This window comes from Euprymna scolopes, chromosome 14 (assembly GCF_053919585.1).
Source record: "Euprymna scolopes isolate OS-2025 chromosome 14, ASM5391958v1, whole genome shotgun sequence".
Taxonomy (NCBI): Eukaryota; Metazoa; Mollusca; class Cephalopoda; order Sepiida; family Sepiolidae; genus Euprymna; species Euprymna scolopes.
In genome coordinates, this window is record NC_136495.1 from 32516205 (window position 1) to 32534662 (window position 18458).

An 18458-nucleotide genomic window follows, 5' to 3' on the forward strand; every position below is an offset into this window, starting at 1 on the left:
GATATAAATCTGTAAAACAGAATCATTCCCAGGATTGAATGAAGGATGGGTGACAAGGCAGAAGTCAAACAATAGATTGTTGCTTGAGGTTATCACCACACCAGCAAGACAAGGTTGGACAGGTGCTAGTCACCTGTATTTTTGACCGTCTAAATTCGCATCACATATCACCCCTCCTTCTCTCTTTCTTTGCTTCCTTCATTTTTTTTCTCTTCCTGTTCCCTTCTTAATGGCCATGAAACATGTAATCTCTTAACCTATGTCAAATTGAATTATAGAAAAAACAGGAGTCAAACAATGTGAGGATATGATAAGTGACGTTATGTTTTTGAGACACGGTTCATGATATAAAAAATTGATAATCTCAGTGAATATTACTTTGATGTCTCTGTCTGTCTGTGTCATTCGTTTCTAAAGTTAGAAAGTTAAGTTTAAAAAGTAAATAGCTAAGATAACATTAATCTCTCTCTGTTACGTGCATTAGAGAAGTCTTTACATTACTGCAGATAAAGTTTCTGACTTTTCATGCGGAGGGGGAGATTAAAGCTCTAGATGGAGCAACACTGAAAGAAGTCACTGAGTTTATGTATCTGGGCAGCAACATAGATTCCACACAGAGAAATATCAAAATTCATATCTCAAAAGCATGGGCTACATTGGATAAGCTATGATCAGTATGGACTTGAACGCTAATTGACAAACTGAAAAGGTAGTTCTTCAAAGCAGTGGTGGAGTTTGTCCTTGTTTACGGTGCTATAACTTGGACACTCACATAAAGATTGGAAAGAATGCTAGATGTGTGTATGCCATATGGTACGAACAGTATTAAATATATCTTGCCACATCATCCCACGAAGCAGCAACTTTATGGCAACCTACCTGCCATATCTACTATTATCAGGGAGCGACGTCTTTGATTTGCTGCTCACTGCCAGAGGGGCAAGCAAGAGCTGGTAAGAAATGTATTGCTGTGGACTCCTCGGCATGGGTGCACAAACATTAAACAGCCTAGATCCACGTACAACCAGCAAATTGTACATGATGCCAACTGTGATCCTGAAGATCTGAGGCAGCTGATGGAAGACAGGGAAATCTGGAGAGAGAGTCACATTGGTCCGGGCAAGGAGCCCGACCAGATATATACTCTCTCTCTCTCTGAAGTCTATTCTCTCTAAATAAAACCTTGAAGAAAACTCAGTGAACATCTATTTTGTGGCCTTTCCACATGAAAGACGTTTTATTTGTCTCACAAAACTGATGAAAATTCACAAAAAGAGGAAGATGAAGCAGAAAGCACATAAAAGACCAGCATGTATAAACACTTGTATGTATAATACAAGCAGAATTCATCCTAGCTGGATTGAACCGGCTTCCTTTGAAAAAGGAAATTTCATGGGAATACCAAGTTCACAGGTTCATCCATGTGTATCTATTATTTAATTTATTGATTACACTCTACGGATAATCTAAAGAATTCATTTTTATTGAAAATCATTCCAGACAATGCCTGAAGCCACTTGATGTAAAAAGCTAATCAAAATAATAAAAAGGGAGAGGAAGATAGTCACTTCAAAACAAACCAAGTCTGAAAGAGATCCCACCACTAGCGTTCAATCCCCTGAAATCCATACAGATTAGCTAAAAAATAAACCTTTGAAGAATCCACTAGAGAAGGAAGTGGTTACAAGACTGACTAAAATTGGTCACTTTGACCAGATACAAATACCCTCCCCCAACAATATTGAACTAATCCATCAATGTGTGACAGTTTATATTACACCCATCACTTTGATGACACGTTTTACTTATAGCAACATGAAATTAACATAATCTGTTTTTCTTTTCTACAGAATTTCATAAAGGAAAATCATTGCTTGAAAAATCTACACAGACTGAGAAAATGAAAGGTCAGTTTCATTTATTTATTTTTTTTTTTTAATCTTGCCTTGAATATAATCTGCTCCTATCTTGCATCTATATACAAAGTGTTCCAAAAGTCCTGGGCATATTCTGACGTTGAATATCTCGAGAATTATTAAGGGTCAGCATCCGAAAAGAAATGAAAAGAAATAAAAAAAAAAATCAATATCCTTACAAAAAAAACTTAATGCAATTTAGCTTTAAAATGGCACCACTTTCATCTTACTACCATTCATATTTAAGCAGATACGAAAACTTGAAATGTGCTCAAGACTTTTGGAACACCCTGTATTGTTGCATATTGCTGCTGTATTTAAAAGAATGATGACGGATACTTACTTGCATATATACATATAATGACATCTTTATTGTTTGTTTGTGGTGAATGAGTAGTCAGCGAAAGTCGTTGATGGGGTGGAGAATGCTCGGTAATTGACACAAATTCATTTCTCTAGTTCATTAGCCAACTGCTTTCTGTCAATCTTAATTAATTTTCATACACCTATGAACATGCAGGTGATCGTTCCGCTCATTGTGCCTGTCCAAAGTTATTATTTAATTCAGTCAGCCTTGCAGCAAAGCAATTTTTCTTCTAAACAAAAATCACAACTCCAATTTAAAACTAATTAACAGAAGTTTATTTATTTACTAGCAGGGCTCCCTGGTGTTGCTTGGGACCATATAAATTAAACAGAAGTTAAATAATGTGTGCTTAATATGAAAATTTCTATCTTCCCCCTCCTCTCTTCAGCCGTCTCCCCAACTTTTCTCTCTTTCCCTCTCCTTTTATTACCCTACTCCGTAACTCTCTCTTTATCTTTTACCTAGCCCATTCCTCTCTCTTGTTTTACTGTGCTGAAAAAAATGTAATTCGACATTCCAGCAGCCTATCACTTTTATGCTTCCTTGGCCTTTTAGCTAAGATCCGGCATTTTAGTGAAAATCAAAGTGTGGTATATTTATATATCTACAATTCAATAAAACTTTTTGCAAATTTGTGTTTAACTTAAGTAGGACAGCCCCTGAAGTAAATGTGGTATTTTGGTGACTGAGATAGTTCTAGTTAAGAGTAGGATAGACAATTTTAAGTATTTGTGACTAATGGCTAACGACATTGATTATCCCCACACTTTTGATTGGCCTAATTATTAATCAGAATTTTTCTAAGCTTCTTACTCAGACTTATGGTCAGTGGTAGTTAAGGGACATAGGGTTAACATTTTGGTTAACTGACCTAAAATGCTATCTGGTTTAATAAGATTTAAACTTGCCTGCCTACAAGCAGTCAATAATTTCCTTTTAAAATTTGTATCTCCCTCTCTCTCTCCAGCTGTCTCCGTATTTTTCTCTCTTTCCCTCTCCTTTATTTACTGCTCTTCTCCGTAACTGTCTCTTTATTTTCTGCCTAACCCATTCCTCTCTCTTGTATTTTTGTGCTGAAAAAATATAATTCAGCATTCCAGCAGCCTCATCACTTTTCTGGTTCCTTGGCCTTTTGGCTAAGATCTGGTGTTTTACTAAGGATCAGTGTAGTATCTCTGCTAGGCCACCAAAATTAAGCAACATTGATGCTAGTCAGTAGTAAAATGGGTGACCATTTGGAGATACCAGGTGATGTATGCGCACCTTACTTATCTCAGCATTGTTTCTAGTTGTTCTTTGGGGTCCTGGATATGACCTTAAACTATATCCGATGGTGAGGCTCCCAGCTTGCGAGCTTTGGGGAGTGTGGAGCCACTCCTTAATTGCCATTGCTCCCAGGTCCACTCTGACCCAGAGTGGTAGTACCTGTTAGGCTCCTAACTATGGGTTTAATAGAATCCGACTTAAAAAGCAAATATACTCCATTAAAAAATTGTTCCTCAAAATCACTAGATTCGTCATTAAATAACCTGAAAAAGGTTGATATGCCGTAAAACAACCAACCAACCAAAATATCAAAAATCTGTTATGGGTTAAATAGAAACTGACTTGAAAAAAAAAAATACAAATATATTCTATTAAAAAATTTTTCTCCAAAATCACTGGATTCGGCATTAAATGATCTAAAAAGGGTTGATATGCCATAAAACAAAAACAACCAACAAAACAACTAGTTGTTCTTTGGAATCAAGCAATGCCAACTTGAGAGATGTGTGGTTGCAGATTGCACAACCCTTGCTTCACGATTACATTCATAGTCAGCCTTACAGGCAATATCCATTGTCTTTCAATACTGAATGGAACCTTCTAATCTATTCTAGCAAGTCATGTGTCCACTGTTACTCACCAAAAGTAATGGTCCTGGATATGACCTTAAACTATATCCAGTGGTGGGGCCCCAATTTGCGGGCTTTGGGGAGTGTGGAGTCACCCTTTAATTACCATTGCTCCTAGGTCCACTCTGACCCTGTTAGGGTCCCAACTATGGGTTGAATAGAAACCGACTTGAAAACAACAAATATATTGTATTAAAAAATTTTCTTCAAAATCTTTGGATTCGGCATTAAATAACCTGAAAAGGGTTGATATGCCGTAAAACAAAAACAACCAACCAACCAAAAGTAATGGAAACCAAGATTTGCAAGCTAAAAGATGAAAGGTCAGGAACCATGTTACAGATACAACTACTGTTTAACATCTTTCTGTTACACTTCTTCAATGTATTTTTTTTTTTTTTTGCTTGCTTATTTTTACAGTCGACAAAGATTCCCAGATTTTAGAGTTTGATAAATGGATAAAGAAAACTAAATTCAAACGGTAAGTTGTGTTTTTGTTGTTCTTTGTCAGCTTAATTTCTTTTATGCTTTGATTTTTTTTTCAGGTCTTTGAATGTTTCGGAATTTTTTAGATGAGGATTTGATAGTTTGTATTATTTGAATTATTCGGTCTATTATTCTCATCCTGGTTGTCATATTCAAAGTTTTGGTTGATGTAACCTCTGATAGTCTTCAAATGCTTTATTAAACTCTGAAACCAATGCTGAAATTTTAAGCAAGCTCTTTGTTAAGTAAAAATGCCTACACGAGTATAGTATTCTCATTCTGTCAGTTATAAACAATCACTCCCCCTTATAAACAATCACTCCCCCTCCACATCCATTTGATTGCTCTCCAAGCCACCACCCATGCTATCAAATCAGGCTGTTTGAAGATTCCAACTTCCTGACATAAAATGCACCTAACACTAATGTTATGTTTTTTTTTTCATCTGCTTTTGCAAAACTCAATCATGTTCTGCAAGCCAAAAACAAAATTTTATTCTGCAAAACAACTAAGCCAAACATCATGAATAAATATTCGAAGATATAAACAACTTGAAGCATATAAACTTTTACCAGAATTAATGAACCTGAAAAACGTTGATGTATCATAAAACAAACTTTCCAAACACCATGAATCAATATTTAAAGATCTAAAGAACTTGAAGCATAAAACCTTTTCCAAAATTCAGTATTAAATAATTCCAAAATATTTGATATGTCATACAAACACCTAAGCGAAACACCATGATTAAATATTTGAAAATGATCAGGGGTCCATCCTGGGCCCAACTCTCTTCCTGATCTACATCAATGATCTCCCAAAACACATACTTAAATCATTCGTTAACATCTATGCTGATGACACCACCATCTATGGCAACACATCAAAGGCCGTAAATGACAAAGTTCTCTCTAATTCTCTCTCCTCTGATCTTGAGCGCGTGGTACAATGGGGGAAGAGGTGGCTGGTCACTTTTAATGCATCCAAAACCAAGCTTCTATCTTTACATCATCAACGCTCTGATCCCCATCTGGCATCAATTGAAATGAATGGCTCTCGTCTTGGGGAGGCTCCATGTTTTGACAAGCTTCTGGGGTTGACCTTTACTCCTGATCTGAAATGGAACACGTACATCAAATCTGTTGCCAGGGACGCTGGGAAAATGGTGGGATCCTTCTACCACTCCAGAAGATATCTCACTGCTGATGCAATTCTCTATTTGTATAAAAGCCAAGTACGTCCAAGGATGGAGTACTGCTGCCACATCTGGGCAGGAGCTGCTAAAAACAGCCTATCCTGCCTTGACAGAGTACAAAATAGACTTCGTGGTTTGGTGGGGGATGCCCTTTTCTCTTCCCTGCAGCCTCTCTCCCACAGAAGAGACGTTGTGAGCCTGTCTTGGTTTTATCGTTATTTCCATGGCAAGTGCTAATCTGAGCTCCAGTCTCTCACCCCCCCCCTCGCCAATCTTTCACAAGAAACACCCGTCTGGCTGAAACTACTGTCAATAATTTTCCTCACTCTTTAGCTGTGCCTAAATCCAAATGTAGATTCCATGAGCAGAGCTTCTTTCTCAGAAGTGCACGACTGTGAACTCTCTGCCGTTTGCCTGTTTCCCACCTGACTACAACTTGGATGTCTTCAAATCCAACATAAACAAATTCCTGACAAACCGTCCCTTTAAGTAAGACACTTTATCAAATCTCCAATACTAATGATTACTACAATACTATCTCATTGATTACTGTACACGCAATAACCCTTATCCCTGAGTGGCCTCCAGGCCTTGATAAGTGGTGATCCCCCATGTAAAAAAAAAAAAAAAAAAATTCATTGATTAATAATGACAAACTTCAATCGTTAAATGATTACATTTTTCTAAAGAAAATGTGATATGAACAAACATCTTGGTGTTCAACTCATTTTGTCGCATAAATTATGCTGCTATAAAATGAATAAATATTTGAAGATATAAAAAATTTGAAGCATAAAATATTTTTCCAAAGTTAATGAATTCGGCATTAAATAACCTGAAAAGAGTTGATATGCCATAAAACAAAACAACTAGTCAAAATTACCTGTCTACTAATTTTACAAATCGGTAATAAGTTTAATGTTTCAAAGCGGCAATGTATTTTTCTAATTTTATTACTTTTTTTTTATTTTATTTTTTTTTTTTTTACTAATTTGTAGCATTTTTTATATTTTTTTGTTCTTTTCATATTGTTTTATAGAAATTATTCAAACTATTTTTGACTAGCAGGGTTACCTGGTTTTGTCTCAAGCAAAAATGTAACATATTCCTCTTAAAACTTCTACCTCTTTATCTCTGTCTATCCACCGCTCTATCTTTCTCTCTTTTCCTGTCCTCCATTTTCCCATCTTCTTTCTCCTCCAAGCAGCACATTCCTCCCTCTGGACATACACAGAGATACTCACAGATAACTCATTTTTATAGATTCCATGCGGAATAACTCGGCATAAGGGAAGTAACTTAATAAAATATGAGTTACTTCCCCTTAATATAAAAAATGGCAGAACTGATTAAATCTGTACCAGTATAGGATTAAAGAATGAATAATTGTTAATTTTGATATTATGCATTTAGGACAATACAACACCAATCAAGAATATATAGTATTTGTTCTGTAGTTTTTAACTTTACACACACACACAGATAACTGCCCTTTATATAATAGATTTTATTCCAACAATTTTTCAGTAGATGTAAACTCCAACCTTCTTCAGGAGCATCTTGTCAAAGTCTAGAATCAATATGGAATTTTTAAATATGCCATTTTTATTAAATTTACAGGTCTCGATTGCTTTCATTTCAGTCAGCTATGATTGAATAGAAGTTGTAAATAAGTAATTTTATATTTTATTCTTAATTAGTATAGCCTGTAGTGAAGATTGAACCTTCAACCTCCAGAAAACTGTTACTTGGACTGATTGTCACTTGACACCTTTATCTATGGTGACACATGTCCATGTTGAGCCACATATAATACATTTTGAAATTCCATATAGATTTGTGAGTTCAACAAGATGCGTCTGAAGCAAGCCTGATGTTACATTGACCGAAAATAAAAACAAACCTGTATAATGTACCTGACTGTAAGGGAAATATTGTATTCCAAAGATTATGTAAATTGATCAAGTATTTTTATTTTATAAAAATAAAGTAATTTTTAAGCAATTAATCAGAATTTGTAGGCATTCCAACAAATCTTGCAAGTATGCATTAAATTGAGTTATCTACTGTGTTTCTTGAAACCGTTTCGAAATGATGTAGTGAGACAGTCGCTTTTTGGTTAGCCATAAAAATTGATTTTCTAATTTAAAAATCAAGTTTTTTGATCAATTTACGTGACTTTTTGAAAGACAATATTTTCTTTTCATCACAGAAACATATAATACAGATTTTTTTTTTTAATATAGGGGAGAATTCTGAACAACCACTATATTATCGATCTTCATCTAAAAAATTTTGAAACATTTTTTTTTCTCTTTCCTAGGGAGCAATCTAATTTGAAAATTCCCGAGCTTACCACAAATGGCTCTGATGACCAGACGGATATCCTTCCCATGGTCAGTTACAGTACCAACAAGCGTGTTGTCAAAGCATCTAGTGCTGTAAAACTTTGCAATAATACAGGCAGCAGAGGACGTCACTTGTTGGTAAATTGCTGATTTTTCCTACTTTTAGTGATAGTCACAAACCAATCACATTCAATTAAACTAGAAAATCCATATTTAATGAGAAAACAACTCTAGGTTTATCCTAAAAAATTACCACCTATAAAATCATTAATAATATTCAAAATTCTTTTCTGTAATCCAACTTTTTTTTTTTTTTTTTTTTTTTGATACTCATATTCACTCCAAACAAAGCAAATTGCCACTGAGACACGAGACTACTGTAAATTAGGAATTATGCCTACAGGGACATTCTAAGTAGGGAGTTGAGCATTGACATGTGTTCACTTTACAGTTAAATTTTTGCATGTTAGTAGTCAATGAAACAGGATACAAGGAAGGAATTCCTAAATCTAGCAGTTCGAAGGAAGAAACTTTCAGAGTAGAAGGCTCTCTGGAATTGGGAGACCTTAACAGTGAAGGTGTGGGATTTTGCTGCTTGTCAGGTTAATCGAGGGTATTTACCTTGAGGAGACATCTATGCTACACTTTCATCAAAGCAAATTTCGTTATGCTTGTAAAACAAGCACAACGATGCAACATTGCAATGAGGAGACAGGAATTGGAGCTTGGTTGACAGTGGGGACCTATTATATTGGAAACTCTTTTTTTTGGACCATGTCCAATAGAGACTAATGGTTGATATGTGGCAACAATATTCTATGCATAAGCAAATAGTGGTTTCTGGAGAGAACTTGAATGCTTACTAGACACTGTCCTCAAGTGTCTAAGGTTTCTCTATACACGGGTTTGTCAGGAAAACTTGGCAGGAGGATATTTTTCCCTACAAGTAAACCCTGGCTCAAATAAGATCTCCTCGGTATGGCTTACCTACACTGGCTTTTACGAGGAATGGTGCACCTTTTCCAAGTGAGGTTACTCCAAACTCCAAGTTACTGCACAAAGCTAGATACTCCACCAGATATGAGGAATTCTTGTCCTGGAATCCAGTAAGACTAACAGACCTTAAGAAAGATCTACTATCACAAGAAAGATATACTATCACATATTTAAATGGTCAATTGGCAAAAGGAAAATTATGTTCCAAACTTTTTTACTAACTCAGTGTTTTAGAGGTAAAGGAGAACTTTAATGGACATTCAAATACCTATATGTCTCGTATAGAGATCAAGTGTTAGGGGAAGGAAGGGGGCCTCTTGATTTCTGAGAACTTCAACTGAAGTAAAATGAAACACCTGTAAGAATGCTTGATAGATTCTTTCCATGGTCAACAGTGATAAGTTAGTAATGGCAGAAGTTCTTGAAACTTGTTCCATCCACTCTTGGCTGGTCGTGTGTGAAATTACTTATAATTAATGCACTAAAGCCTGTTGGATTGTGTTTCTTTTTTTCTTTTTAAAGCAGAAGATTAATTGAATCAAATTAACAATCAAAATAGTCAGAATTTTTCAAAGTTACCGCAATTTTATAATGAAGTTTTGATTTTTTTTTTTTTTTTTGATGAAAATTTAGAAAATTGTTAATGAGATGCTGCTGCATGTTTTAAAGATTTTCACAAAAGAAGTTTTTTTTTTTTGTAGATGTTGTCTATACCAATCAAAGATATGATCTCAACAATCAGTCCGACATAGTATGGTTGTATTCAGCTCTTGGAATTACTGTTCTTTTTGAAAAATGGCTTATGGCTTAGTTTATTACGAGTTACCTGAGTTGCCTTTAGAATCAGAAAAGGCTGATGGGCCTGATCAGGCAATTTTTGTACATTGGAGTGCACATCTTCTAGTGCACCGGCTTTCAAAAATATCACTTGAATTTATGGCTAACTTCCTGGATAGGAAATCTTTACTATTATTTAAAAGTGTGTGTTTGTTTCCTAAGGACTCCAAAACGGCTGGGGCCATTTAAAAAAAAAATTCACACGAAGGTACTTTATGTGCCTAACAGTGTTTTTAGATAGGTTTTGTATTGAAATAATTGAAAAGAACAGGCAATTTTTGACTAAAATTAACACCTTATACAGCCTAACTTCACAAGTTCATTTGAGAAGCTTTATTACTACACAAGCAGAAAGGCCCGGCATAAAAAATCAACAGCATGTTTTTTGATATGACAGCGGTGGGTTGGAAATGAATGTTTGTGTTTAGAGCACAATTGAACCATATGTAACTTTTGCATTTTAAACCTTAATTCAAACTGTTATATCTATATATCTATAAAAGTGAAAGTGTTATATATAAAAAAAAATAATTTTATAAAATCAACAGTAGGTTCTCTACAGTACAATGTATTGAGGGCTAAATCACTCTGGGGAGGCATACGAAGCTTCCTCCTAGTGCACTACGATGGGTCTCTAACTAGAGCAGGCAATGAATCAATTTAATTGAAAATGCATGATTTCACTGATAATAAAAATATTGGAGTGAGAAACATTCATTGATCATCATTCAATCCAGGGCAACGTCAGGTCATCCTGCTAGTAAATAAATATTTGTTTTAAATCATTAATGATATGAGCTTATGTTTTTCAGTGAAAATATTGATGGACTGGCACTCCTACTCATACTTTCCTTTCTCTTTTCAACTTCATCCAACTTCTTTATATTAAGTTCTCTTCCCTATTAATTTAAGTGTAACAGTGAATGCAAAATGTATTAGCATATCATATCAATATTATTATTATATAAAAATGTATTAGCATATCATATCAATATTATTATTATATAAAAATGTATTAGCATATCATATCAATATTATTATTATATAAAAATGTATTAGCATATCATATCAATATTATTATTATATAAAAATGTATTAGCATATCATATCAATATTATTATTATATAAAAATGTATTAGCATATCATATCAATATTATTATTATATAAAAATGTATTAGCATATCATATCAATATTATTATTATATAAAAATGTGTTAGCATATCATATCAATATTATTATTATATAAAAATGTATTAGCATATCATATCAATATTATTATTATATAAAAATGTATTAGCATATCATATCAATATTATTATTATATAAAAATGTATTAGCATATCATATCAATATTATTATTATATAAAAATGTATTAGCATATCATATCAATATTATTATTATATAAAAATGTATTAGCATATCATATCAATATTATTATTATATAAAAATGTATTAGCATATCATATCAATATTATTATTATATAAAAATGTATTAGCATATCATATCAATATTATTATTATATAAAAATGTGTTAGCATATCATATCAATATTATTATTATATAAAAATGTGTTAGCATATCATATCAATATTATTATTATATAAAAATGTATTAGCATATCATATCAATATTATTATTATATAAAAATGTATTAGCATATCATATCAATATTATTATTATATAAAAATGTATTATCATATCAATATTATTATTATATAAAAATGTATTAGCATATCATATCAATATTATTATTATATAAAAATGTATTAGCATATCATATCAATATTATTATTATATAAAAATGTATTAGCATATCATATCAATATTATTATTATATAAAAATGTATTAGCATATCATATCAATATTATTATTATATAAAAATTTATTAGCATATCATATCAATATTATTATTATATAAAATGTATTAGTATATCATATCAATATTATTATATAAAAATGTATTAGCATATCATATCAATATTATTATTATATAAAAATGTATTAGCATATCATATCAATATTATTATTATATAAAAATGTATTAGCATATCATATCAATATTATTATTATATAAAAATGTATTATCATATCAATATTATTATATGAAAATGTATTAGCATATCATATCAATATTATTATATAAAAATGTATTAGCATATCATATCAATATTATTATTGTATAAAAATGTATTAGAATATCATATCAATATTATTATTATATAAAAATGTATTAGCATATCATATCAATATTATTATTATATAAAAATGTATTAGCATATCATATCAATATTATTATTATATAAAAATGTATTAGCATATCATATCAATATTATTATTATATAAAAATGTATTAGCATATCATATCAATATTATTATTATATAAAAATGTATTAGCATATCATATCAATATTATTATTATATAAAAATGTATTAGCATATCATATCAATATTATTATTATATAAAAATGTATTAGCATATCAATATTATTATAATATAAAAATGTATTAGCATATCATATCGATATTATTATTATTATTATATAAAAATGTATTAGCATATCATATCGATATTATTATTATATAAAAATGTATTAGCATATCATATCAATATTATTATTATATAAAAATGTATTAGCATATCATATCAATATTATTATTATATAAAAATGTATTAGCATATCATATCAATATGATTATTATATAAAAATGTATTAGCATATAATATCAATATTATTATTATATAAAAATGTATTAGCATATCATATCAATATTATTATTATATAAAAATGTATTAGCATATCATATCAATATTATTATTATATAAAAATGTATCAGCATATCATATCAATATTATTATTATATAAAAATGTATTAGCATATCATATCAATATTATTATTATATAAAAATGTATTAGCATATCATATCAATATTATTATTATATAAAAATGTATTAGCATATCATATCAATATTATTATTATATAAAAATGTATTAGCATATCATATCAATATTATTATTATATAAAAATGTATTAGCATATCATATCAATATTATTATTATATAAAAATTTATTAGCATATCATATCAATATTATTATTATATAAAATGTATTAGCATATCATATCAATATTATTATATAAAAATGTATTAGCATATCATATCAATATTATTATTATATAAAAATGTATTAGTATATCATATCAATATTATTATTATATAAAAATGTATTAGCATATCATATCAATATTATTATTATATAAAAATGTATTAGCATATCATATCAATATTATTATTATATAAAAATGTATTATCATATCAATATTATTATTATATGAAAATGTATTAGCATATCATATCAATATTATTACATAAAAATGTATTAGCATATCATATCAATATTATTATTGTATAAAAATGTATTAGCATATCATATCAATATTATTATTATATAAAAATGTATTAGCATATCATATCAATATTATTATTGTAACAAAATGTATTAGAATATCATATCAATATTATTATTATATAAAAATGTATTAGCATATCATATCAATATTATTATTATATAAAAATGTATTAGCATATCATATCAATATTATTATTATATAAAAATGTATTAGCATATCAATATTATTATAATATAAAAATGTATTAGCATATCATATCGATATTATTATTATTATATAAAAATGTATTAGCATATCATATCAATATTATTATTATATAAAAATGTATTAGCATATCATATCAATATTATTATTATATAAAAATGTATTAGCATATCATATCAATATTATTATTATTATATAAAAATGTATTAGAATATCATATCAATATTATTATTATATAAAAATGCATTAGCATATCATATCAATATTATTATTATATAAAAATGTATTAGCATATCATATCAATATTATTATTATATAAAAATGTATTAGCATATCATATCAATATTATTATTATATAAAAATGTATTAGCATATCATATCAATATTATTATTATATAAAAATGTATTAGCATATCATATCAATATTATTATTATATAAAAATGTATTAGCATATCATATCAATATTATTATTATATAAAAATGTATTAGCATATCATATCAATATTATTATTATATAAAAATGTATTAGCATATCATATCAATATTATTATTATATAAAAATGTATTAGCATATCATATCAATATTATTATTATATAAAAATGTATTAGCATATCATATCAATATTATTATTATATAAAAATGTATTAGCATATCATATCAATATTATTATTATATAAAAATGTATTAGCATATCATATCAATATTATTATTATATAAAAATGTATTAGCATATCATATCAATATTATTATTATATAAAAATGTATTAGCATATCAATATTATTATAATATAAAAATGTATTAGCATATCATATCGATATTATTATTATTATATAAAAATGTATTAGCATATCATATCAATATTATTATTATATAAAAATGTATTAGCATATCATATCAATATTATTATTATTATATAAAAATGTATTAGAATATCATATCAATATTATTATTATATAAAAATGCATTAGCATATCATATCAATATTATTATTATATAAAAATGTATTAGCATATCATATCAATATTATTATTATATAAAAATGTATTAGCATATCATATCAATATTATTATTATATAAAAATGTATTAGCATATCATATCAATATTATTATTATATAAAAATGTATTAGAATATCATATCAATATTATTATAATATAAAAAATGTATTAGTATATCATATCAATATTATTATTATATAAAAATGTATTATCATATCAATATTATTATTATATGAAAATGTATTAGCATATCATATCAATATTATTACATAAAAATGTATTAGCATATCATATCAATATTATTATTGTATAAAAATGTATTAGCATATCATATCAATATTATTATTATATAAAAATGTATTAGCATATCATATCAATATTATTATTGTATAAAAATGTATTAGAATATCATATCAATATTATTATTATATAAAAATGTATTAGCATATCATATCAATATTATTATTATATAAAAATGTATTAGCATATCATATCAATATTATTATTATATAAAAATGTATTAGCATATCAATATTATTATAATATAAAAATGTATTAGCATATCATATCGATATTATTATTATTATATAAAAATGTATTAGCATATCATATCAATATTATTATTATATAAAAATGTATTAGCATATCATATCAATATTATTATTATATAAAAATGTATTAGCATATCATATCAATATTATTATTATATAAAAATGTATTAGCATATCATATCAATATTATTATTATATAAAAATGTATTAGCATATCATATCAATATTATTATTATATAAAAATGTATTAGCATATCATATCAATATTATTATTATATAAAAATGTATTAGCATATCATATCAATATTATTATTATATAAAAATGTATTAGCATATCATATCAATATTATTATTATATAAAAATGTGTTAGCATATCATATCAATATTATTATTATATAAAAATGTATTAGCATATCAATATTATTATAATATAAAAATGTATTAGCATATCATATCGATATTATTATTATTATATAAAAATGTATTAGCATATCATATCAATATTATTATTATATAAAAATGTATTAGCATATCATATCAATATTATTATTATTATATAAAAATGTATTAGAATATCATATCAATATTATTATTATATAAAAATGCATTAGCATATCATATCAATATTATTATTATATAAAAATGTATTAGCATATCATATCAATATTATTATTATATAAAAATGTATTAGCATATCATATCAATATTATTATTATATAAAAATGTATTAGCATATCATATCAATATTATTATTATATAAAAATGTATTAGAATATCATATCAATATTATTATAATATAAAAAATGTATTAGTATATCATATCAATATTATTATTATATAAAAATGTATTAGCATATCATATCAATATTATTATAATATAAAAATGTATTAGCATATCATATCAATATTATTATAATATAAAAAAATGTATTAGTATATCATATGAATATTATTATTATATCATATCAATATTATTATTATATAAAAATGTATTATCATATCAATATTATTATTATATAAAAATGTATTAGCATATCATATCGATATTATTACTATTATATAAAAATGTATTATCATATCGATATTATTATTATTATTATTATTATTATATAAAAATGTATTAGCATATCATATCAATATTATCATAATATAAAAAAATGTATTAGCATATCATATTAATATTATTATTATATAAAAATGTATTAGCATATCATATCAATAGTATTATAATATAAAAGAAATATATTAGCATATCATTATTATTATATAATGCATGTATAGCAGTCAACATGCAGGTTCACGAGGTAGAAGGGTGAGGGTTGTGCTGAATGTCATCCATCGGGATTAAAGCTAGAGTGTTCCAATTACAAGAAAGAATCTTATTTGTATGTGATGACGAGAGTTCACGTACGCAAATGAGCATTGTTTTGCATGGGTCGATTCTTGTTGAAATAAAGAGGAGAAACTTCCCTCTCGCTGACAGAGTAAGTTTGGAACGATGTCAAATATTCAGCAAGAGAAAAAGAGCAAAGATTGTGCCAAGTCACTTGATTAACAAGATTCATATTTTAGTAAATTAACGACAATTCGAGTGTCAGACATTTTGAGAGTTGATGTTGTGGTTTGGAGAACTGTTAATATAATTTGAGTTCAACTTTTGATTTTTTTGTGCGTGTCCATATTTTCAGTTTTCTATTCTTCTAATTAAAACAATTTCATTTAAAAAAAAAAACAGGCTCAACATAAAATCAATGCTGGTGATGTTTTGATTGTGGAGAAGCCATATGCAGCTATTCTTTTGCCTGATAGTTCGCTGACCCATTGCCATAATTGTTTTGTAAAAGTCTCTTCTCCATTTCCGTGAGTATCAATTCGTTTCATGTCACTTTTTTTTTTTACTTTTTCAATTTTATTGCAGATTATTTCATGCTGATTTATGACCTTTTTTTGTAGAATATTATTACAAACAAATTGTCATAGACACGACTGTATTATTCTTGGCAAAGTGAGAAAAATTTAGATTACTGACATGTTAAGCCTTTGCCTTTCCTTCTATATTGAAATAGTTTCACTCTTTTCTTTTGTGCTTTCCTTTCTTTCTCTCCTAATAAAGTAATCTTTTATAAAATAAATCTCACCTGTCTGTTAGTGTGTGTGAATGTATGTATGTTTGTATGTCTCGCTAAAACTTTTGACACACACACACACACACACACGATGAACACTAACAAAATCGGTATCGTTAGAAAGATTGGACGACAAATATCCAAAAATTGACTAAAAACATTAATTCTCTGCTGGTCAACTGAACTGTTTTTGCAAGGGGTCAGTTTTTGCATCGACATTGTTGCAAAATCATCATATGCCTTGCAATGATTAAGCTTATTTTGAATGCCCATAATGTCATAAGTCGCGGTGGGCACAGCAACTAAAGCATTTCCTTCTTATCACCTGCTTTTTCTCTTAGCATTGCAAGTTTGAGCCTGGCTACTGCGGCTAATTTTTTTTTTTTTTGTGATTGCATGGGTACTTGCTATTTTCATTTTTTTAGGGGGTTGGTTAATTGTTTTTTGTTTTTTTGTTTTGTTTCTTTGCGGATTCGCTAGATTGAAACATTGTTTTTAGGGCTCCGTTGCTCAATACCATATAACCTCTCCATACCTGGGCAATGCCGGGTAACCCCGCCAGTACTTGTCTCTTATAATGTGATTTTATTATTTATATTGAACTATGTAGCACAATATTACTTTGTGAGTATTTATTAGTACTTAAAAATTAATCTGATTTGGGTCAGTTCTATATTTAAAATACAATGGACACTATTTTCATAGAATGTTAATAAAGTTGTATTTGTTGTGCGGTTTGTTTGTTTTTTTTATTACGAGGGAGTCATCACATTATGTTATTGGTTTTTCTATCCCAAAAACTTATTTTTTGTGATATCCAGAAAAATATAAGCTTTATCAAATCATATCTGTTAATTAAACGTATTTCTTATTCTGTGGAATTTCACGAGTCCTACTAGTCAATTAATATTGCACCAAAAACTCATCATATCACAAATACAGCCTCACTCTTTTATGGAAATTGCTCCAGACAGAACATGAAGCCACTTGATGTAAAGAACTACTTGTCATCAATAAATGTTAGATGGAATAGATTCTGACCCAGAAAATTGCAATTCTTCTCCCTTTGTCAGAAACATTGCTCATGGAATATGAGAACTAAAGAAGAAAATAAGAGAAGT

The 18458-nt window shown here is 28.2% G+C and overlaps 1 protein-coding gene across 1 annotated transcript in view; it reads left to right on the forward strand.

The window, feature by feature from the left end:
- The window catches only part of LOC145292932 (protein-lysine N-methyltransferase SMYD4-like), a 75900-nt gene that overhangs the window by 26277 nt on the left and 31165 nt on the right, over positions 1-18458 (forward strand). Inside the window, exons 5-8 of the mRNA XM_080139103.1 lie at positions 1851-1907; positions 4599-4659; positions 8183-8345; positions 16947-17071. Coding sequence (XP_079995229.1) covers positions 1851-1907; positions 4599-4659; positions 8183-8345; positions 16947-17071 — 406 coding nt within the window. The remainder of the gene's footprint in view (positions 1-1850; positions 1908-4598; positions 4660-8182; positions 8346-16946; positions 17072-18458) is intronic.